Below are 23,819 nucleotides of genomic sequence, written 5' to 3' on the forward strand. Positions count from 1 at the left end.
GGGAGCACCAACGCGCGGCTGCTCGAGCCCTGCAGCGACCCCGCCACCTGTGCCAGACTCACACCAGGACGGGGCAGAGAAAGAAAGCTGTACTCACAGTGTTGGTGGCCTGGTGGTACCTCTGTGTGAACTGTGTGTAGGTGTGGCCAGCAGAGCCTTCGGGGGCCACCTCCACGCTGGGCCTGCGGCAGTTGTCACAGCGCCAGCCCTGCGGGGACAGAACGGGCCCGTCAGCGCCGTGGCCGAGGAGCTGCCGGGGCTCACAAAATCTAGTCCCTAAAGCTCATCCCATTCCACTCCCCTGCTGTCAGCAGGGACACCTTCCACTATCCCAGGCTGCTCCAAGCCCCATCCAACCTGGCCTTGGACACTTCCAGGGATGGGGCAGCCACAGCTTCTCTGGGAAACCTGTGCCAGGGCCTCCCCACCTCCACAGGGAAAAATTCCTGCCTGATATCCCATCTAAATCTACTCTCCTTCAGCTTAAAGCCATTAATTCATGATCATTCATACATGAGGCTAGAGCCAGCAGCACCAATGAGGCTGCTCCTGTGTTACACCAAGTACTACAGCTCTCCTAATTACTTCTCTCCTTATCTGAGCCCGTTTTGGCCCCTTCCATGACCTGAAACCCAGCGGTCTGGTAAGTGCAGCCCAGCACGGCCTCCCCTGTGTCCAACATAACACCTCCCCCCTGCTTACCTGCTGTCCTCCGTAACAAGTGCAGGAGCAGATGGCCCCAAAGTACTCCTTCTGCCACTGCTCCCCAACGTGGTACATCTTCCCATCGTCATAGCACGTGGTCTCATCTGTGGAGGCACAGGCAGAGCTCAGGTGCAGGGCCTGGGCTGGGCTTTAGGCATTCTCAAAGCAGCCTGGTGCTCAGCAGGGGGGGCCCTGGGGAAGTGTGCTCCCCTCGTCTGAACAGAGGCTCCCTGACTGGCAGGGAGCATCAGACACGTTCACAGCTCTCCAGGCACTTTAACCTCCGGCAGGGGGATATTTTCCTGACATGAGCAATGCAGTTTGAGGCACGGTGTGAAGGCCAGAGGAGCTTGAGGGAATAGGCCCTGCAGGAACGTCCAGCTGGAGCAATCCACCCCTCTGAGACAGTGACATGTCCCTGGTGTGCAGCTCCAGGGCCAGAGGCAAACAGGTGCTCAGTGTGCTGTGACCTGAGCTAACAAAAGGTTTTCTTCTTTTCAAGCTCAGGAATGTGAGATTTATGCCTTCATCTCTCGTGAGAATAGACTGAAGCTGTCACCAGTTCAGCCTGAACCAGACACACTGAGAATCTGCTTGTCCCCCTGGCAGGACAGAGCTGAGATGCTGAGACTTGCTGAAGGAGAGCTCAGACTAACAGCACGAAGACACTTACGGGGTTCACACTTGAATTCTCCTTTTCCATTCCCAAGGCAGGTGCAGCTCATCATCTGGCCATTCTCCCCTTGCCTGTCCCACTTCTCCCCAATCTTGTAGTTAACTCCATTGTCATGGCACCACTCTGGAGAAGGCAGGGCAACAAGAATCAGGGGTTATCCCACATGCAGCAGGAGGAAAAGAGCTTGGCATTGTATCAGGAAAGGCAGGAGAAAGAAACTTCTCAGCTCATCTAAGTCCCAAGGAGGAAATGAGTTCAGCTCCTGCAGTCTTTAACTGCTGAAGGCTGTTGCAGCTCTGGAAAATGTGTAGAGGCTCTTGGGAAAAAAAGTAGGATGTGGCAAAGAGTGGGGAGAGGCAGTTTGGTTCATAGGAGATGAAAAGGAATTTAATAGATGTGGGGCAGGAAAGGAGAGGAAAAATATTTAAATGCTTTTTTTTGTACAAATACCCAGTATAAAATTTACCACAATCTCACAAGGCACCATGGGTAAGCCATGTGTATCAAATAATGAAATATAAATATTAATCCTGTAAAATAAGCATCTTTTCCTGTAAAATTGTCTTTACATAGACTCCTCTGAATCTATGCAAATTGCAGAAATACTCTCTCTGCTGTGCTTATTCCACAATTTAAAAGCCTAATTTCAATTAGCTGGGTATGTGTTGTGTTAAACTGCTCAATCACAGACTTTTGTTCCATTCCCTTGTGTCAAGCTGGATATTTTTCCATGTAAACCACACAGTTCTGCAAAGAATAAAACTTAATGCCCTGGGCAGAAGTGTTAGAAAAATTAGAAAACTGGTTTTGCAAGCTGCTTTGCAAAGGCTGCCTGCAATGCAAGCCAGATTTATTGTAATACCAGCACTGGCTGTAATACTCACTGAAATCCACACTTTCCCATATTACCTAGACACGTCTGGCAAGGTAAAAAAGTCTCTTATCAACACAATACTGATTGTTGCTGACGGCAATTCTAGATTAGCTGCGAAGCTCAGAGGTAACCCAAGTTTTCCATCGCTTCTCATGATGCAAAACACCGCTCTGGTTTAAGACCCTGCCCTTCATTTGCATCATGTTTGGATCAGGCTGAGCCTGTCAAACATGGCGCTGCTGCTGGGGGAGAGCGGGGATGGGGATGGTTAACAGCAAGCTACTCACTAGAAGAGTCACATCTGAAATGGCCACTGCCAAAGCCTAAACACTGGCACCAGAGCTTAAAGCCAGTTTCAGATAAGCGCTCCCATTCCTCGCCAATGGAATAGAAGGAGCCCGTGTAAGTATCAAAGCAGGTGTCGTCAGCTGGCTGGTTTAATCCTTCAGACACTGGAACAGAGAGAGAAGAAACAGGCATCACACACAGCAATGGGAACTGCTGAAAGACAGACTGATTTTCAGCGAACACACACGTTTTTCTTCTTGTAATATCCCGGCAGCAATGGAGTTACCCCATGGGCACACACTTGATGGTTGTCAGCAGCCCAGCTCCCTGTGATTTATTTTCCATTTGCATGTGCCAGAGCAGTTGAATGATAAAAAACTGACATGAAGGCTATTTTCATTTTGACTTGCCAAGTTTGAAGCAAGTGTGAGTTTTTGCGTTTGCTGCTGGTGAGCAGCAACCTGACTCTTGCCTGTCTTTAGGAGAAAACGTGCTGTAGGATGTTGAGGAACAGCAGGGGGTTGGTAGCTGCATGTGCACCTTCTCTCGGGGTGCTGCAGGTTCTGTGTGATGGCAGGGGGATGGGAGGAGGAGAGCAGACCCTGTGGCTGGGCAGAGTGATTGGTCACCTTAGGTGTGTGTCTTGGCTGGTGGGTGCTTTACAACCACCAGTTCAGGGTGTGATGATCAGGGTCAAGAGCTGATGGTCCAGTCTGTGACAGACACAAGACTCCCTTTAAGCACAGCAAATACCAGCTCTCTCTTGGGGCCTTTGAGGCTGTGTCTGCAGCCTCAAAGCACTTTCTCTGTGCTTGCACAACAGCTCAGGACAGCTTTCAGTGTCCAAAACCAGAGGACCTCACAAATCACTTGTCCCAGTGTCCCACTATGAACTGTCCTTGTCAGAAGTTTCCTTTCTGAGCTGTTGTCAAGCTTGGGCACCTTGGTAGGTGCAAGGAACCTTGGTAGGTGACCCTGAGTAAAGGGAATGAGGGAGGGGCTGCACAGGTCCAGCCAGGCTCCCTAAGGCTGCTCCTTACCAGTATTGCCAACTGTGACCACCTCCTCCAGCACCTTCTGTCTCCGGTGGTCCTTCAGGGCTTCCACTATGATGTTGTAGGTGGCCCCTCTTGTGAGACCCTTGAGCGTGGCACTAGAGGAAGTGCCAGGAACCCTGAACTGCAACATGAGACAATGCCAGGTCACCAGAAAGGTGGTAACACCCTTTAAAAGTGTTACCTCTCTCACAGGAAAGATGGGGATGACCCTTATGCTCTGTACCATGACGGAGCCAGACCACTCCCCTGAGACACTCTGAGAACTTCAGACAATACCAAGTTAGACTTGGCTACTCTGGACTATGGATCACTAGGGGTTAATTCTGCCATTTCAAGGAAACCAAGGGAGACATCATAGGAAGAGTGCTGTAAGCTTGGAGAAGCAGCACCTCAATCTCTGAAACTCCCACTCAGCTTGCTGCCCCCCTTCCCTGGTGAAACATCAGCGAAGGAAAGTTGTCTGGTTTTGCAGTTTTATCCTGTAGCCTCTTCCATAAAGGAGATGAGGAGGCTTTAATCCACCCTGGTCTCAGCCATGTGTTAAACAGACTCTTTAGGCTAATTCCTGCCACTCCCTTAGCACAGCAAAGGCACTGGGGCCCTGAGAGAGCCAGGTGAGGCTACACCACCCCTGTGCTGAGACAGCCCGTTACCTGCAGAGTGTCCTCATCCTGGCTGACGGGCTGGCAGGAGATGATGTACTCGGAGCTCTCCAGCAGCGGCCTCCAGGAGATGGTGGTCTGGGACAGGGCCTCCTGGCCCGCGCTGTCGTTGCGCCGGGGCACGCGCGAGTGCGGGTACGAGGGCTCCACCACGATGGGCACCTGGTAGCCCGGGATCTCGATGGCCTCGTCCACGCTGGGCAGCGGCTGCCTGGAGCCCGGCCTGAGGGGAGTGGCTGTGGTGGGCCCGGGCCGCCGGTAGCCGTGCTCCTCGAAGAAGACTTGCTGCCCCTGGTGTCCCACTGTCTGAGGGTGTCCAGAGGAGCCTGGAAGTTGGATACCGTTGCCATTGTCATACCTGTTGTTCGTGAGGTAAGGGGTCCCCTCGTCAATGGAAGGCACGTCCAGGATGTCGGGCTGGTTGGGGTGTGGTCTGCTGATCAACGTGGGGAGCTCATCTGGCAAAGAAAGGTTAGAGGCCGTCAAGCAAATCAACAATGGCCAATCAAACAGCTGTATTACACCTCTCCAAGCATCAAATACTGGCAATTATCCCAAGACACAACACACTTTTTATGACCTTGCACTGATTGGGAAGGTAATTTCCCTCTCTGCATCTTTGACACACGGGCATAAGAAGTGTGTTGGTATGAAATTTTCATACAGCTGAGCGACGCTTTGGAACACTGTAACCCAAAGAAGCCACCACCACTGCTCAAACTGAGAAGGAATGATTACAAGAGATAGTTGCAGGTTATAATTTTAAGAGGAATCACTGGTGAGCAGAAATAAACTGGCTCCTTGATCGTACTTGGATGTCCAGCTGGTATTTTGCTTGCTATAGGTCAATCTTGTACCGTGAAAGTTGCAAAGTAACAGGAATGCAACATGCAACAAATTGAATGGATTCTGCATTTGACACCATCAAGTGTTAGACAGTCATGTTAACCCTGATTTAATTATCCATTAGGTACCCAAGCAAGAATCCAGCATCAAGCACACTGTTCTGTTGCCAGTGTTCAAACACGGGTAAATGTTATTAATATAAGTTTAGAAGTGTACCTCCTGCATCCTTAGAAAGGAAAACCTCCTTACAAAGCCTATTTGACTCAAAGAAAAGGTGTGTGTGAATGGGATATTTTTTTCCCCAAGTGGCAGCTCTCTCCTGTTGGCACACAACAATCCAGAGCTTTGTTTTACCTGTCCTTTTTCTGCCAACCAGTGGTTCACTCTTCTGACTGTTCTTGACAGCAATGATGTAGATGATGTATTCAGTGCCAGGTTCCAAACCTAGGGAGGGAGGAAGAACAATTTTACACTTATGAGCTGCTTTTCTTTTCTGATTATGTGTGAGAACTAAGGCAGAATGAGAGGTGGGTATGGCTACAGTATCGGGTATGCGCATTTCACACCCGAGGTTTTCAGGACAGTTTTCAGGCAGAGTTCAGCCTCCTGTTCCTCAGAGCAAGTCTGCAGTCTGACCATGTCAGCTGGGATCATGGACCCCCCAAACATAAGGGATCTTTAGCACACATAACTGGTGGGTGCCAGAATCAGGGGCTTTTCTTCCTTGGAAGGACAACAATTGTGGTGACAGTGGAAACAAGCACCAGACTGTTCCAATGTGGTGGTTGTTCTGATCAGTGAAGAGCAATGTGTTTGTAGGATGGGTGTGCTTACAGGACCACTCTCTAGTACTGGAAACCATAAAAGAGGAATACAATTTTCTGCCTATTAGCTAATCATCAATTATAATCACATTTTATAATTAGGCCTTCCGCGTTCCTCTCTCAAAATTCAAGTGTTTCAGGTGAAGAGCTCCCAGACAAAACAAGTTACCAGTAATGGTAGCCTCGGTGGTGCCGGGCCGGGGCCGAGGCAAGACCTCCTTGACTGGTGAGCCAGGTTTCTCATATCTGATGATGTAGCCCGTGATCTTGGCTCGGGGAGGCTGCCAGGTGGCCAGCAGGGAGTTGCTCGTGGTTGTAAGGAAGCGCAGGTTAGAAGGAGCATCGATAGCTAGGTGGAAACAAAAGGGTTTAACAAGTCAAATACAGAAAGAACCAACATATTCTTCACCTGAGCTACAGCTGCCTGACACCCTTCTCAAACCTACTTCCAGGGAATATTAAATGTGATCAGATATAGACAACTCCTAACTGCCATATGTGATTACTGTGTGCTAACATGAGCAAAAAAGTCAGACAAGATCATTACCAGTGGAGGCATCCAGTACCACCGGGGAGCTGCGTGCATTCTCGTTCAGAGTGTACAGGTAGATCTTGTAGTCAGTGCCAGGCTGCAAGCCTAAAGTGAAGTTGAAACACAAAAGTTAGTTAAGGAGAGGAAGCCACCTAAGATGGCCATCAGAAGGTCTTTCAATAACCTCTTCTTGGAGTGTAGTCTTGATGCCTCAGATATTTTTCCCACCTTTTGTTCCTATAGTATTTCTCATCAAGGACATTCAATTCCAAAACAAGAACCCAGTGTACTTTCTGATCTCACCCTGGAGCTGCAGAAGCCCTCACTTACCAGTGATGGTGTAACTCCTGAGCTCAGGGCTGATGGTCCTCTGAATGGGGGTCTGGCCACCCGCGGGGACAGCTTCCACCAGGAAGCCAGTGATGGTTTCAGTCTTGGTCCTCCAGGTAATGGTGATGGTGGTCTCGGTGACATCTGTCACCCGGGGCCTGCGAGGGGGACTCACATCTGCACACAAGGAAAGGGTCCTGTCAGTACAGGGGGGACTGGCAATCTTACCAGCCAAGGGTTGGCACGGCCTGGGATGGAGCTTTGGACAGAGCCCCACTTTGGACATAGCCCCTGGCCTCTGCACCCACACAGAACTAAGTGGTCATTTGGGGAGGGCCACCACTTACTTTCAAGGGTTGTGACCACCCCCTGGGCTGGTCTGCTGGTCAGGGAGTCCTTCAGGGCATACACACTCACTTCATACTTGGTTGCTACCTAGAATGGACAGAGTTGTACCACGTTAAGAGAAGGAACCAGCACGGGGGGAAATACTCCTGCCCTCAGTCAGTGTTTGGTGGAGCCACGTTTCTCAGTCACTACTTACAGAAATATGAAACCTTAAAATAAGTTGGGGAAGGACTGATGGAATAATTCTAATTATTTCCAGCTGGAATAAAAGAGTAGGCATGGACCCTGACACACTGTGCACATGTGCACACTCAGGAGCAGAAGAAATCCTGGAAGAAGCTTATTTATCACCCCTCATTTCAGAATCTGTGCTTCAAAGCTGATTCTTCAGAGAAACTCTAATTTCCCTCCTATTTTTCTCAGGGTTAATGGATGCCATTTGCTATGATAAAGAATAAAATAATGTGAATAAAAGATAATTGTGAATCTAACAGCATGGGGGGTTTTGTCCTTGGCTGCATCAGACCATGGGTCCACTTAGATTAGAATGTTTTTTAAGGCTCATTTTTGAAAATGATTCATAAAACTTCTTAAAAACAGATCAGTAGCTTTTTAAGATCGCAGGAACCATAAAAGCAGTCATTTTCAGCCTTCTCCAGTTCAGGAACTCCTGAAATGCTTCCAGTGGAGAAGATGGCTATATAGCAAATTTAAACCTAAGTCACAAAAGACTTGTGTTTTTAACTTATATTTTGCAGATGCCTTAAAAATAGGCCATAGACTGCCAGAGCTCCCATATCACAGCTTGAAATCTCTGTGTTAGATCACTTTATCTGACCTCTTTTGTGAAAGATGAGTAAAAGCATTTTGCTGGGTTACTTTTGATTGTGAACCTGGTAATTTGCATTTGATTAGGCATCTAGTCTCTCAGTGCTAGATAAGGAAGGGGGTAGAATGCAGCTTCAGCAGGCCAATTACTTGTCTTTTAAAAAAACTACAGTGCTGAGTAGCTGCAGGCTGACTTGCCATTAGTTTCAGAGCCAGACCCTTAGGAGCTGGAATGATCTACTCCAACTGAAGCTCCTGACACAGGAATCTGAAATTTCTTCAAAAATCTCTTTCCACAACACAAAGAAAAAAGTTACCATCAAGCCAGACACGACTGCAGATGTGCTGTCTGGAGAAAGGTTGATTTCTTTCATGGGACCAGTCTTTTCTTTGGGGTTCACTCTGACTCTGTAGCCAGTGAGGCGAACGTTTGGTGCGTTCCAGTTGATGGTGAGACTGGTGGGAGTTACCTGAGTAAACTTCAGGTTTGTTGGAGGTGGAATTGCTGCAAAAACCCAGACAGGCACATGGTTACTTTAAAAAAAAAAGACAGTTGGGTAACACAGTACTCTGTCCTGAACATGAGACATGTTTAGGCCAGGAAAGTGGAGTGCCTTGTACACAAACACAGGCATAAAGCACCGTGTGAGGGGACATGGTGTTCAGGAGGAGATTCTCAAATCTACAGAAACACTTTTCAGCCAGAAAAAATGAGATATCGAAGCTTCAACCCTGAAGTTAAGTGAGCAATGACATTTGCTGTGATGTAAGGTAAAGGCTTGGGAAGGTGGCACAATCTCTAGCAGGCCAGCCTGTTGTATTTATTCTACCAGTCTCTGCTTTTCATCACACAGCTCACGGTTCAGTCCTGCTCCACTTGCCCCGCTCTGTTCATTTCCAAAACACGATGGATGATTTACAAAAGTTAAGTAGGAAGCAGGCTCAGGAATTGCAGAGAAGATATAAAAATACTGCAAATGGAGAGGGGAAGCATTTTACAGCCACTTACACAGCGAGCAAGGCAATGGAAAAGCAGAGCTGTGGTGGCCATAAGGCTCATCACACAAGAGCCTGTCCCCAGGAGCTAACACATCCACTATCCTTACAAACAAACCCTTGCCTAAAAAAAGGAATGGCCATTGAAACAGTCTCTTGCCTTACTGTTGGTAAACCTGGGGCTGTAAACAGAGCAAAGACACACCTTAGTATAGTGCCCACTATGGCTCATTGCTATCAATGCTTTCCAGTTGTACAAAGTGGAAATACAGGGTAATTCTTCCTTCTGGCTTAACTCAGAGCTCAATCTAAAGCCCATGAGAATCAATGGAAAGTCTTGAATGACTTCAAATCCACTTCTGAACAGCCCTCAAAAGGTAAACCACAGAGGATGTGTTTGAAAAAGTATTATATATGCATTTCTGGCAGGTAGTCAGCCAGCTGTTCCATCATTACATCACTTTGCTTCAGTTGAGCCCAGCAGATCTGTACACTAGGACCCACTGAATTCATTCCACCCCTGGAATTAATGTGCCAACTTTTCAGCCACAAATGAATGGGAGACCTTTATTACACAGGCGCTACCTGTCTTTGTAACAAAGTCACATCTGGTAACGCTGGAAGCTTGCAATGGATTCCATACTGCTGGAAGCAACATTAAGCTAATTCCTTGCAGTGAGTTTCCTCTCTCATCAAGGAATTTTCAATGCATGGAATTGTAGCTGCATCAGCCTGGCACAGAAGAGACTCTCCTGTGGAGGTGATGAGGGTGCAGGGTGTGGGCATGCAGTGGGCTGTGGTCCCTAGGGCAGTGCCAGTGAGGGATCTGCAGGCTCTGTGAGACCTGAGGGTTCAGCAATCTGCCAGCCCTTCCTGCTGACTTTTGGCTCCAACAGCAAGGTCCCTGGGGCATGAAAGCTGCCCTCATCTCTCTTGTTGGTCACTACCTGTGCTTTGAGGTGTCCCATACCTTGAAGGGAAGACAAGAGCGTTGTGAGAGTGCTCACCATGGCGCAGGCTCCCTGACCAGGGACAGGAACACCACTGGACACCCTCCCTCCTTTCTCTAGGATCTGCCCCTGCACTCCTGCTCTCTTTGCCTGCCTTCCCTGATGCGTATGCAGGCTGCCTCTGCTCCACACAGCTCTCTGGCCCCAGCTAAGCCATCCCTCAGGAGCAATCCCATCCCCTGGGCTGCCCCTGGGGCTGTCGCGCACGGAGCACACGGAAGCACACTTTACCCCTGGGGGCAGAACCCGCTGCTGCCGTGGCCTGCTGGGGGTGGTGGGAGCTGTACCTGTGGACTGGGTCCCAGTGAGGGGCAGGCTCTCCATGTCATCGTAAATGGCAACGATATTGATAGTGTACTCAGAACCTGGCCTGAGGCCATGCAGCTCAGCAGTGTCTTCTTCGCCACCTGGGGCCGGCAATAGCTCATGGATTCCATCCTCAGGGCTTGAGTAGGTCACCCTGTACCTGGTGACTTGCCCCTGAGGGCTTTCCCAAGCAATTTTGATGGAATCAACATCCACCTCAGTGAATGTTAGTCCTTTAGGGCGGTCAATGTCTGTTAGGCAAATTAACGGTAAGAGGTTAAGTGATAAAAAGCAGGTTGTGGGTGAGGAAAATAAAAAGCATTTCGATTACATGCAAAGCGCTTTTCAGTTTGGTGTGGCAAGGGGGGCACTGGATTCTCCTCTGTGCTGCACCTTGCACACATGCTTACATCCCTAAGCCTGAGTTTGCAGGTGCCAGGCAGCAGGAAAGCAATCGTGGCTTTGGTGAAACCAAAAGGACCTGCATTGCCACCTTCAAATCAGCCAGGACACCAATTCTCACGTATTTTTGAGTTCCCTTGGCACCAGAACCCCTTTCAGGCAACTCTAGCAGCATTAAGCTACCTTAAAAGGGGATGAGCATTCCCATTTCTTTTTTTTCTAAGACCCATTTCTCCCATGTAAATGGTTGCTGGTGCCCAAGGCAGCCAGAGAACCCACCTGGCTCTGTAAGTTTGGGTTCATGCTGCACTTGCTGTTCACTACTGGGAGCTGCTGTGCTAAGTGCCAGTCCAAGGAGAATCCATCCCGCTATTTTCTTTCATAAATTAATATCAAATTAACACACTCATCAAGAAAGCAAAATTACTCAGCATATTATATTGTAAAATCAGTTAGAAACAAAACTTTTCAGCTTTGTATTGAGTGCACAGGGAATGTCCACAGGTGCAACTGGCTGATATGCACACCTCCCAATTAAACCAATTCACAGGATTTCATGGCAAGGTGGGAGCTCAGAGCAGGGGAAGTGAGCCTTGTTCCTCAGAAGTCTGGAGTGGCTATCACAGAAATACACCCATCTGCTACACAAAGTGGGAGGATCCAGCATGAAATTTTTATATTGGATCAAAAACATGTTTTTCTAGAAAGTTTCATCTTTTTCATTTGCCATGTTGTATTAGTCCTCATTTTTCTACATTTTCTAGTTGGCAAAGGTGATTTTTGTCCAGGAATTTGTTGGTTTGAATGTGGACTCCTCACTCATCTCTGCAAAGCTCTGGAGAAGCTCCTGCTGTCTGTAGTGTTTGGGGCTGAGTCGTCGTTTTGAATACAAGCTTGAGCAGGGAAATAAGAATCACACAAATCCCTACCCCAAAGGTATCCCTCAAAAGCACCTTACCTCAAACATATCCCAGAGTTACAAGGTCCCTCTTCTGTCCCTCCTGTGACCTGAGCAGGACTGCTGTTTTGTACACAGCACCTCAGTCCTGGAATTTCTTTTTTTTTTTTGCAGTGCTTCATCCCAGGTATAACCCATGTGGTTTCCCTTACTCCTTCACACAGGGCAAATGCTCCCAAGCCCAATCCAGTCCCTTAACAGCAATCACCTTTGCCACCTAGCTCCACACAAAGGAGATCTTGGCACAATTTTATCCACTGATTGGCTGATGACAAAGAAAACCCCAAAAGGCTTTGTAGCTTTAGTGAAAGAAAATGAGAAGCGCAGCACTTTGAGGGGGCGGGAAATTGCATTTTGGCAGTGTTGGAGGCAGAGGGACTGCATTTTTGCCAGCATCTGCAGCTTAGGTGCATGGTACTTCTCACAGGGCAGACCACCTCACACTCTCCTGGAGACCTGGCCCCTGGCTTTTGCTTTCCCTGGGAATGTGGTGGTAGGTTCAGAGATGAATAGAAACACGTGTTTGCTCCCATGAAGTGAAATACGTACTGGTGACAGCTGTCTTAACCAAGGGCTGGCTCTCCCCGTTCTGATTCTGAGCAATGACACTGACCACGTACTCCACTGTGGGCTGCAGACCTTCAATAGTGACTTGAGTTTGATCTGTCGGGAAAGAACACCATCAGTCAGAAAGAACAGCACAAAGCTGCAGAGAGCTGGCCTCAAAGCAGCCTTGAATGAATGGCCTGTCCAAGCCATACCATGAATAAATGTTATTAAAACAAGGTAGGACTGACAAATTAAATTTGCCTTTAAATTGCATCGTGCTTCTCTGGCAGTGCACAACTGCCATTTGTACCTGCTCCAAGGCTCCACAGCTGAAAGGGCAGGTGAGCACAGTGGGTACAACAAGGTACAGGGAGAACAGCTTTCATCATTTTTTAGGATAAGACTGACCATCAGCTCAGCTGCATCACAAGCATCCCCAAGTGCTCTGCTGATCCCACAACATGCAGTTTTCCTGAGAGCTGACATGGCAGGTTCACCAGGTCATACACTACAAACTTGAAGTGTATGTGACTGAACCTATGCTGTGACCAAGGGTCACGTTATGTGACTTCCAGAAGGATTTCCAAGCAAGTTTTGCTGGATGCTAGAAAATCCAATGGTATTTCTCTGAAATGCAGGTGCTTTTCATGCACACTGAGGCTGCCAAGAACAAACTTTTACAGTACAGTGGTGTCAAAGAAATACGAAGCTTTTGGGACAAAAGTCTTCCTGAGCTCATCTGTCCTGGATGAGACAGAACTGAAAATCAGCAAGATGCAAAAAAAAGGTACAAGCAGCAGCAGGATTTTAGTGGTCACATCTTGCATTCTTTACAGATCCAGTGCAGGATGACATGACTCTTACCTGCAGGGACATTTTTGGTTTTTGAGGGCCCATGTCCGTTCTTGGGGACAGCATTCACCCGATACCCTGTGACTGGGGATGCTGAAGGGAGCCATCTGATGCTGATACTGTTGTCCTGGACATCAGTGACTTGCATCTGGGATGGTGTGTCTATTTCTGGGCAACAAAAATAATTGTTCTAAGTATGCTGGTACAGGAAACCCTCCCTCCACTGTTGTGTCCTGGCTGAATTTTATTTTGCACTGCTTGGAAGAGAAAACACATGTTGCTATTTATTTATCTCTCATGCTAGTCCAGAGCAAAAAAGCTTTAACCATGATGTGTGGGTGAGTGATCGCATATCAATGTTAGTTGAGAATTTTTGTTGTTTTAAAAGCTACTTAATGCTTTTATCTGCAGCTACAGAAGGAGTAGGATTTGGCTATATCCAAATCAGGAGTGAGACAACAGTCTTGGCATTAGAAAGTTAGGTCTCCTCAAGATCACAATCTGACTGTGAAGCTCTGGAGTTAAGCCAGCAGTGACCCCACATTATGAGAGCCCAACAGGATTTCCACTCTGCAGTGAGCAGTTGAGCACTGCTTCTGTCCATATCTGGACTCCACAGGATTTCCCTTCTCCAAGTCCACAGGCCCCCTTCTGTGCCACATCAGTTACCATGCTGGGCCACCAAGATACACTGCTCCACAAACTGGCAGCCCCACAGCCCACGGCTTCTAAAAGAAACCAGGGATCAGCAATACACATTTACGGGGAAAAGCCAACACAAAGCTGAGGGGTTTTTGCCTTGTTTGGTTTCATCAGGTCTCACCTGTCCTGTAGGTGACAGTGACTGGCTTGCTGCTGGCAGGGCTGTCTCCACGGCCAGTTACAGCATACACAGTGATGGTGTATTCAACACCAGGCTTGATGCCAGTGATGGTGGCAGTAGACACTGTGCCAGGCACCGTGAACTCCTGTACTGGGCTGCTTCCACCTAGCAAGAAAGAGTAGGTTAAGAAAGAAATGTGATGGACTTGTAAGGCATACATTTAAGATCTCTACAAAAGCCAGGACAGGCCTACATGCATCAAGCTGAAGACAGGACTCTGTTGACTTCAGTTGTTGTTGGGTCAAAATTGTTTTGAGGAAAAGAACAAAACATGTACATAGAACCACTTCTAAAATTACTGGAATACTCTAGATACTCTTTCTTTTGGGTAGACAAAAATATGATTTGCTCTTTTTTTAAAAAGGCACCTATATGTCTGCTACAGCCCAAGGTGCCTTTGCTGTTTGCTTTCTGTCGGCCTCAGAACAGTTTCTGGTCTGTGACCAGCTGTAGCAGCCTGCCCTCACCTGTTTCACCATAAGTGATCCTGTAGTATCTGACTGTCACTGCAGGAGCATCCCAGGAAATCCTGAGGCTGGTTGGGCTGGTAGGGGTGACTTCCAGGTCCCTTGGAACATCAGATACTAGAAAAACAGAGGATTGAGAAGGAATTTAAACACAGCTGTACATCAGCTACATACTCCCCTTGCACCATGCTCCTCTGCTACTCATCTGTGTGTCCTTTGGCTCAGGGCACACTCCTCTCCGAAGAGATGTATCTGGTTAAAAACCATATGGCACTGGACTGGATTTAATGAAAATAGTTCTGCTGCCCTAGAAACATCTGAAAGCAGCATGGGTCCTCCCACCTTTTCCAAAATCAGGCCTTACCTCAGCACACAGGCATTTCCTCATGAGTGAAGCTGGCAGGGGAAATGTGGTTTAAGAGCAATGATTTTGCTGGAGGACACCCCAAATCCAGCACTCCCTTCCAGGCTCACCTGTTGTCTGCTGGCCAACCAAGGGCAGGCTCTCCTCCCTGCCGTTGACAGCAATGATGCTGACAACGTACTCGGTGCCTGGCAGCAGGTTGGTGAGGGTGATGGAGTTCCTGGAGGGGGGCACACGCTCCTCCTTGGGCCGGCCCCCGCCCTGCTCGGGCTGGTAGCGGATCCTGTAGCCCGTGATGGTGGCACGAGGAGCGATCCAGTGCACGGTGAAGGAGTTCGCCGTTATATCCGAGAAGTCCAGGCCAGTGGGGGAATCAAGGCCTGGGTGTTTCAAGAGACACAAGGGTGAGCTCAACCAAACTGCTTGGCATCATCACAGGAAAAAAAAAAAGTAATTAAGTCCCACTAATGAATTCTTAAAGGATGGCATTAGCCACGCGTGCATCCAAGTACCTGTTTTCTGGATTCCATACAAAGGTGCACTCTCATGCTGCTCAGAAACGCTGTAGACTCTCACCAGATATTCAGTGCCAGGGAGCAGGTCTGTGGAGTTGAAGAACAGGAATTTGGGCTAATGTTTCTTTGCTAACATCAAGGAGTTAATCAACCTACACAATTTTAACTGTGTTTCTTAGGAGACAATCAGGTTTTGCTTGATGGAAGAGCTGAGCTTCCAGGACGATCAAAAGTTTAAATCAGTTATTTTTGTGGCATTATGGTTCCTTGCAGTGCATTAGCCTGAAGGAGCACGATATCCTAGGTCATTGCTTCATCAGTTTGTGGAGATTGCTTCTAGTCAATTACCTTTTTACAGGATCCATTCTAGTTATCTACTAGTTTATCTATGCACCAGGCCAAAGCTTTAGCTGATATAAGCTGAAATAGGACCAATGATTTCCAACACAGCTGTTCTAACTCAGACAAGCTCTAGATTTAGTTTTTTATTCTGAAAACAGGTCTTGTCTCTCACTTAACCAACCAGATCCTCAGAGAAAAAAAATACTAACCCAACTATAAATATAACACAGCTTTTGCCCCAAAAATTAATGTCAGCTTTCGGAAAATGGTAGCCCGCATTTTGCTGCCATGTCCTGTAAGGTTCCAAAACAGGATGTGTTTTCTGGTCTGAGCATACAAAGTCAGAGGAGCAATGACCTTTTGCATATTCTGATCCTCTCCTGAACCACTGCACTGCAAGTCCTTGACACTATTGGCAAAGCAGGCGAACAGCATGTATTTACTGTTAATACCTAACCAGGCTGCAAATCAATGCAATTGCCTCACAGCCTGATTCATCGCTGTCCTTGGACTGATAGGAAAAAACCTGCCTGTGGTTTGGCTTTAACTTGGGTAAAGCTAGAGGCCAAATCCCATTTGGGGTGAGTTTCTATGAGGCTACTTGCAACATCACTTTAGATCAGCTGAGAATTTGGCCAGCCACACTAATTTTTTTTTGCTTCATCTTGTGTCATGTGGACCTTCTCACCCTCTACAAGTATTTGAAAGGAGGCTGTAAGTAAGGTGGGGGTCAGACTTTTCTCCCAGGTAAAAAGTGAAAAGCCAAGACCTCAAGCTGCACTAGAGGAGATAGAGGTTGGATATCAGGAAAAATTTCTTCACTGAAAGGTTGGTCAGGAGTGGAGTCACCATCCCTGGAAGTGTTCAGGTGGTGTGTGGATTGGCACTTGGGGATATGGCTTGGTGGTGAACATGGTGGTGCTGGGTTGACAACTCAATGACCTTGGAGGTCTTCTCTTAGTAGCCTTATGATTTTATGATGAGGGGCTTCTCATGTTTGATTTATGCAGGTAAGCCACTTACTTGTTAAGATCACCATGTTGTCTGAGGGTGAGACTGTCACCTCCGCAACATCTTCCTCCTTCTTGGCGGGGGAGTAGCGCACCAGGAAACCGCTCAGCACGATGGAAGTCGGGGCAGTCCAAGTCACCCTCATGGTGTCAGGCCCCACGTTAGTGAAGCGCAGGTCAGTGGGAGGAGGCACAGCTACACAGCAAAGAACAAACCTACCTCAGCTCTCAGATTCATATTGATCAAGAGGTCTGTTCAGGGAATCAACCACCAGAGAAAGTATCTCATGCACAACTGACTACGGCATCAGACTCATGCAAACAGACTTCTAAACTACATTTGGTTCTACTACAGTTAAGAGAAAAATGTGTCTGCACTACTGTCGGGCTGCTTTAACCTCTTGGCAATTCCTGATATGTTAAATGTACCCCGTGGGGCTAATTTAAAAACAAGGTAGCAAGTTTCACTAATGTGCTTCTAGCAGCTGGATTTTGTATTACAGATGTGGTGCCAAGAGAGGTTTAAAGTTGCCATACAGCAGCTACAGATGGAAAAGTCATCTCATCTAGAATCCATACATGCACACACAGGAGAGGAGAGGGTATATCACTAATTTCCTACGACTCTACTTCTACTCATGTTGAAGGATTTACAGCCTCAGGGCTTTCAAACACAACAAGATTTCATGCAAGAACCAGTTTCCAGCTCTCCTTCAGCTCATGCACTATAGAAACCCTCGACGGTGTGGCATGGCTGTCACTGGCATGTACTCAGGGAGCGGTGTCCATCTGCATCCTTTGGGGCATTGTGGAAAGAGTGGGGCCACCATGGAAATGGGCTGCTGGAAGCTCAAACAGCTGTCAAGGCTGGAGGGTGTCTACTGATCTGCTCCGCCCTTCAGCACTCCTATTTTGAGGAATCACAGTTTTAAGGTCTGGCAAACACACAGCTCATGTTTCAGGCTCTTGATTCCAACTGGATCCTGGAAATCTGAACAGCAGAAGGTGAATGAGCCTGGCAAGTCTGCAGTCATTCATGGTATTAAAATGCCTCCAATTCAAGAAGGAGCAGCACCATATCCATCCCCAGCTGCCATCTGGGGAAAGGAGCGAGCTCTCTCTGCCTGGCTTCCCTGCAGCGAGGGGCTCAATTCCTCTTTGGACAAAGCCCCAGCACCCTGACAGCCAGTGACAGCCAGTGACACTGTCCATGTCCCAAAACACAGAAGTTTTCAAAATTCACCCGTTTGCTGTGTCAGAGTGGTAGGGGCGCTCTCTCCGCCATTAATGAGTGTGATTACACTGATGTCGTAATCAATGCCCGGCTCCAAGCCTGTCACTGTGTAGTATCCTACTGAGGAGTCCACAAAATCTTCAAAAATAGGGACACTTTCTCCTGCCGCAACTACAGTGATGCGGTACCCAATAATGGTGGAGGCGTTTAACGGGGTCCACCTCAGGCCGATGCTCGAGTCAGTTATGTCAACAAAGCTTAGGTCAGTGAGCTGGGGCACCTCTAATGAGTTAAAGAGCAAACGGGAGAGGCAGAGACACACGGAGGCAACAAGAGAGACAAGGGAGAGAAAAGCAGTGTTCATCACTATTAACATCGACAGAACTCGGGAAGCAATTGCGGTGATATGAACAATTTCTCTTGGGGTTTGGGGGAAAAAGGAAGGATTTTGGTAGGGTGGTTTTTGTTGTGTTTTTGCTTTTGTTGTTTTCAGTCTGTTTTCTTAGATTTACCCTTCAATGCAGTCTCCAGCTGCTTCCCTGGGCAGACAGAAGCTGAAACCTTGATCCCCTCAGAAGCTGAAACCACAGTTCTCTTCAGACATAAAATTTTCAAAGAGCCCTACAACAGGCACTTAACTTGCAACAAATTTACTCTGAGCAATGATAAGCCTCAAAGACCCATCATTTTCTGACAAACAGAAGCAGAAAAAAACCCAGCCCTTTTTTCTTTCTACAGGTAAATTACAAGCGAGCAAAGTTTACTAAAGTGCAAACAAAACAACAACTCTGTTGATTGACCCTCTAAAACTCTTGTTTTGTTCAAATGGTGAATCTAACTTTTATCACTGGGATCATAAAAATATCAACTCACTTGAAGAGGCTAAATCAGACCCTCAGCTGGTGAGAACCTTCACAAAGCTCCAGGACAGATCATCCACTGTCTGAACTATTTACACTGCACCTGGAAAAAGCCTCAAATCCCTGCAACGGCTTGAGGATCTGGCCCAGAATTCCTCAAGTTCTACTTACCAACTAACTGCTGCAATATATATGCTAAAAACAGATGATGTGAAACAGTAAGTAACAGAACACTGCCTTGGAAACATGGAAATGGTTAAAAATGACCTTTAGATGGTATTAATTTTGTCAGAGTGACAACATCCCCGAATTGAGAGGTTATGCCCAGCATAAGATGTGCCCAAGAGCCTGACATATATGGCTAAAATTGTTCAAAATATCAAGTTTTAGCCACTAAATAAAAATGCCCTTTAATGACCTTTAAGATGCTGCCTAAATTTCTGTAGGGAAAATAAGCCCAGCTGTGACTGTTTTCCCTACTGATATGATTCCATTAGCAAAGGTGCTCATTTCCTGCATGTTAGGACCAGCAGAACTGGGCAGGGAATGGGGAACTTTAGGTGCATCTTTAATTGGCAATGGCCAAACCTTCAGCTGCTCAAGTCAATAAACTGGTATTGACTTAAGCCACAAGATTTGGCTGTGTAACTTTATCAGGGTGATCCTGAAACCAGTGGGGACTAATGGATGCTCTTCCTCACTCAGGATCAGACATCAGTGAGTCAAAGATGCAGGAATCTGTGTCCATTCTGTTCATTACAAGTTAGTTTGAAAAAAAAAATTACGGGGCAGAAATATTGCTTTATTAATAGTGGTTTTGTTCTGTTTTGATGTCCTCCTTGGAAAACACTTATTTTACAGAATAGGTGCCAAAAAAAAGGCTGGTTTTCTGTAAAATAATTGTTTATCCACATGGAATGCATGTACCATATCACCTTTAAAGAGTTGTAAGAGCCAGACACATACATTCTTAGCTTTCCCCCACCAGAAGATGGTGAAGGGCTAAAGCTATTACTGCATAACTATGCAGCATCACAGTATTAGTTCACCCCAGGGAGCACACAGCACTTCAGTGAAGCACAGAAATTTTAAAGCAGTGTTACAAGAGCAAGCAAACACAGTAGCTGGCATCATCTCAGCGGAAACAAAAACAAATGAAGCCCTCACAAAGGAAAATGAAATGCAACCATTTAGGGAAATGCATATTAATTTTTCTACTGTAGCTACAAAGGCAGTTTCTGCAGTCCCCACAGATGTCACGTAAGGTGGTACACACCACACTGTGCCCCAAGTGCTACAGTGATGGACCTTTCCATCTTGGCTTTCCTCTCCATTGTGCTCGAGTGGTCTTCTGCCACTAGTGCTGCCAGAATTTCTCCTGTGCTCGCTTCCCACTCATACCTCTGTTCACCTACTTCCTGTTCCCACCAGCTGTGCTCCAGATGCTGGGGCACTTCAGGGCTAAGTTAAATCCCTGCTGCTGCTGCCCAGCTCAGCGTACCGATACAGCAGATCCATGTGCTGACCGCCAGCCTGTGAAGCACAACACAGGCCACCCATGCAGAGAAGCACACAGGTGGAAGAAGCTCTGTCACAGGCTGGAACGTGGCTATTCTGCTTCTTGAGATTAAATGTGAAGTCTAAGCCCTCTACCAGCAGACGAATACAAGTTCTGCATTGTAGAGCTCTTGGGCTCAGCCATTTGAGCTTGGGCAGCTGAAATTGCTGCTCATCCTTTCGTTACCTGGTGTGATGGTTTCTGAGATGGGCACACTCTCCTGGTCGTCCTTGACAGAGTAGACGCTGACGTTGTACTCCACGCCAGGGTTGAGGTTCTCAAAGGTGCAGGTGGTCTGATCTGCACCCACCACCTCCTCCAGGGTAGAGCCCTGCTGCCCATCCGTGGGAGCAGTGGTCACACGGTAGCCACTGATGCCTGAAATACAGAGCCAGCGTCAGGAGTTTCCTCATGGATCCACTTACATCAGTCCTCAGCGCGACAGCCGAAGCAAACATGTGACATTTTACAAGTGATTCTGCCACCCTGGGCCCAGCAGGAAAGAGGCTGCTTTGTCAAGCACCCCCCAAAATGAGCTTCCCAGGAGCTAGCCATGCCACCCTCATGGTATTTCTGCTCCCTTTGAGACATCACCAAACTGAAAATCTCAGGAGTTTTGAGCAGAACCTCTCTCAGGATTCTGTCAGTAAAAGATTCATCTACCAACGGGTTTTTGAAAACTTTCAATCCACCTTTTATGGGAGTCCATTGTGCAGCTCCCATCAGCTATTGTGGGAGAAGAGTTCATCCTGAACATTGTCAGAACTTCCACATTCACTTTGCATAGCATAAACTCATTTGTCACTTCCAGAAATCTTTGTGGTCCATTCTGCTTTCCTTCCCTCAGACTATTTTTCAACCACTGGAGATACTTGAAGAAACCCTTCAAATGCCTAAAACAGCTGAAATATTCTAACACATTCATGCTCCAAAACAGCATTTTACACAGAAATTAAATCATTGAGAGTCCTACAGCAAGTTGTAGTTAGCTGTGAATTATATCCTTAAATATATCTAGAAACAGGTACATTTTTCTTTAAATCAATCAACAGCCAATTTCCCGCCAAACTGCAAGGCAGCACAGAAGTGTTAGTTAGCATTCTGCTGCAAAAGGAGGTTTGAGCAGAGAATGAGTTCACATGGTTACCTGGAGATGTGCTTCTCTCCCAAGAGACTATCAGGATGCCAGTGTCAGGATTGGACCTCAGGCGCAGGCTGGTTGGTGGAGCCAGTGCTGCAAGTGTTCAGACAAATGGGTCACTGATGGCAGTATCATGCTGGCTGCCTCACAACCCTTCCCCCATGATATCCTTAACCTCTGGAATTAGCCAAAAATATTCCCCTGAAGCTGTGACCCTGCATTGCATGAGCCAGTGCTGCTGTCACCTCTGCACCAAAAAGAAAAACCAGACCACGACAGGGAGGAAAGCCCAGAACTACCTCCCAGAAAGCAGTGGGGAGTGGAAGAAGGAATGATGGAGGAGAAGCAGGTGCCATACGTGTAGTGACTCTCCTGACGATGGGGGTCTCTCTCTCCTGGCCATCCATCAGCACTGTCAGGCTGTAGGTGTACTCCACGCCGGGGGTCAGCCCGGAGATGACGATGCTGCCGGAGTCAGAGATCACCTCCCGGGGAGCCTCCCCGCCCTGGCTTGGGCGCACTCCCAGCTGCAGGGGACAGGGGTTTGCTGTTCAGTCACAGGCTGTCAGCACCCTGACTGACCATCCAACAGCAGCCCTAGGGGCCCTCATGCTGAACTTCAGCTGTTTGTCCTGTAACTTGTGGTCTAGATGTCCCACTTGAGCTGAAACCCCATGTCTGCACTGACCTCTGTCACCTAAACCTATGAACAACAGGCCCTTTGCACCTCTCCCCCCTGTGCTGCCACCTTCACCACAGCCCATAGGGAATGGCTTTAATCTGCCCTCCCCACCACAGTGAAGCAAGAGGAAAAGCCAACACAGGACTTAGCTCCTCCTACCTTGAAACCAATCCTTGGGGCAGGTGTCCAGGTGATGACAATAGAGGTCTCAGTCACTTCTGTGTTAAAAGGAGGAACAGAGCCAGCAGGCTGATCTGTGGAGTGAATTGACCAGAGTTGAAGTCTACCTGCTGTGATGGCTCCAAACAGTTTGAAAATCTGACCTACAGCAGCACAAACAGCCAGAGGTATGAAACTGAGTGCTGAACTAGACCACTTCTGAAAATCCAGTGATTTGGGAGAGATCTGACAGATGATTTTTGTCCGCTGCTGGGCTTGACAGACAGTATGCAAGTGGCCTAATCATAGCCAGAGCTTTTATTCCTGAGGCAAGCAAAAATACTCAAGTGGATGCATGATCCTCTATGCATCCAGCTCCAAGAATCTGGGGAATCCTGTTTTTTGGCATGGTATCTAAAGTGTTCCTCCAAACTCAGCTGGTTTTTTTTTTTGATTCACCCACCATATGCCTTCCAATCAGCAGAATACCACACCCCTGTCTGTCATCCAGCTGTCCCAGCAAGGACCATCTCATCCCTCACCAACATCTTGTGAAGTCAGCAGAAAGGAGCCAACGTCAGTCTGAGGCATCTGTGGTCTCACTGACATCTGTCAGAAGCATCACACAGAAGCCAAAGCCTTTGTGTATGCCAGAATCAGCCTAAACAACAACAGAGTTCAATCTGAAATGGCCTTGTCAATAATGAAGAGGCCTGGGTAATCAAATCTATAGTCTCAAACTGGACTGGTTTCATTCAGACAAGCCAGAATACATTAAATCTAAGATACCAGCTCACATTCTACTGGAGGAATATTTATAGATAAGACTGTCAGCAAAAAAGCACCTTGCCAATGTCAACAATGTTACACTGATTAAAAGTTTGAGCCCTTATTTTAGTTTCACATTGTTCTAAAATAAACCACATTCTCTTTTGGAAAGAGGATGTGGTTCTGGGCTTGGGTAGCTTTGAGTTTTGCTAGTTTATGTGATGGCATCATCATTATTTAAATCCTGGATCTATTTGTTCTTTTTAGAAGTATGTGGGGGTTGTTACAGAACTCCCTTTCCTTCCAAAATTTGCTTAATATTTCTTCCAAACCAACATCACAAATAGAGATGACTGAAGTGCAAAAAAAAAACCAAACAACAAAATAAACCACCACCAAAAAACCCCATAGAATACAATGTTTGTGTCAGTTTGGGTAACTGCAGTTGAACTGCCTTAGATGGTATGGCTGAGCTTGAGAAATGACTGCTTTCAGCTTTATGTAAGTACCAGACTAATTATTCCTTGCCCATTTGAAAGGGAGCTGTATTCTTTCCTTGATTTGTCATGCCAAAACCAGGCAATTAGGAAGATCAAGTAAAATTAAATTTCTGACATCCAGTTAAGCAAAAAGTGAGATATCAGTAGTAAGTTCTCCCTCTTGTTTTTAATCATCAGGAAAGCTGAAATACATTTTACTAAAAGCTTTTTGATGCAAGTAGCTCTTTTTCCTGCCAACGAGTTCAGAAAGAACAACAAGGAGCATCTCCCAAGCTGTTCTGCTGGAATACTA

At 47.2% G+C, this 23,819-nt stretch overlaps 1 protein-coding gene across 7 annotated transcripts in view; it reads right to left on the minus strand.

Moving 5' to 3' along the window:
- Positions 1 to 23,819, minus strand: part of FN1 (fibronectin 1) — a 51,971-nt gene that overhangs the window by 1,860 nt on the left and 26,292 nt on the right. For 2 of the 7 annotated variants that reach the window (XM_038142458.1, XM_038142457.1), the window contains exons 21-45: positions 22,260 to 22,354; positions 21,777 to 21,945; positions 21,425 to 21,511; positions 20,464 to 20,655; positions 17,869 to 18,141; positions 16,639 to 16,821; positions 15,271 to 15,360; positions 14,869 to 15,138; positions 14,395 to 14,511; positions 13,868 to 14,032; positions 13,057 to 13,212; positions 12,193 to 12,306; positions 10,265 to 10,534; positions 8,289 to 8,476; positions 7,143 to 7,230; positions 6,796 to 6,972; positions 6,481 to 6,570; positions 6,103 to 6,282; positions 5,464 to 5,553; positions 4,255 to 4,721; positions 3,584 to 3,722; positions 2,543 to 2,707; positions 1,379 to 1,504; positions 703 to 809; positions 98 to 208 (exon numbers count right to left, since the gene is read on the minus strand). In XM_038142458.1, the coding sequence (XP_037998386.1) occupies positions 98 to 208; positions 703 to 809; positions 1,379 to 1,504; positions 2,543 to 2,707; positions 3,584 to 3,722; positions 4,255 to 4,721; positions 5,464 to 5,553; positions 6,103 to 6,282; positions 6,481 to 6,570; positions 6,796 to 6,972; positions 7,143 to 7,230; positions 8,289 to 8,476; positions 10,265 to 10,534; positions 12,193 to 12,306; positions 13,057 to 13,212; positions 13,868 to 14,032; positions 14,395 to 14,511; positions 14,869 to 15,138; positions 15,271 to 15,360; positions 16,639 to 16,821; positions 17,869 to 18,141; positions 20,464 to 20,655; positions 21,425 to 21,511; positions 21,777 to 21,945; positions 22,260 to 22,354 (4,109 nt within the window). The remainder of the gene's footprint in view (positions 1 to 97; positions 209 to 702; positions 810 to 1,378; positions 1,505 to 2,542; positions 2,708 to 3,583; positions 3,723 to 4,254; positions 4,722 to 5,463; positions 5,554 to 6,102; positions 6,283 to 6,480; positions 6,571 to 6,795; positions 6,973 to 7,142; positions 7,231 to 8,288; positions 8,477 to 10,264; positions 10,535 to 12,192; positions 12,307 to 13,056; positions 13,213 to 13,867; positions 14,033 to 14,394; positions 14,512 to 14,868; positions 15,139 to 15,270; positions 15,361 to 16,638; positions 16,822 to 17,868; positions 18,142 to 20,463; positions 20,656 to 21,424; positions 21,512 to 21,776; positions 21,946 to 22,259; positions 22,355 to 23,819) is intronic. The other 5 variants (XM_038142460.1, XM_038142459.1, XM_038142462.1 and 2 more) reach the window with 5 other exon arrangements.

This window comes from Motacilla alba, chromosome 7 (assembly GCF_015832195.1).
Source record: "Motacilla alba alba isolate MOTALB_02 chromosome 7, Motacilla_alba_V1.0_pri, whole genome shotgun sequence".
NCBI lineage: Eukaryota > Metazoa > Chordata > Aves > Passeriformes > Motacillidae > Motacilla > Motacilla alba.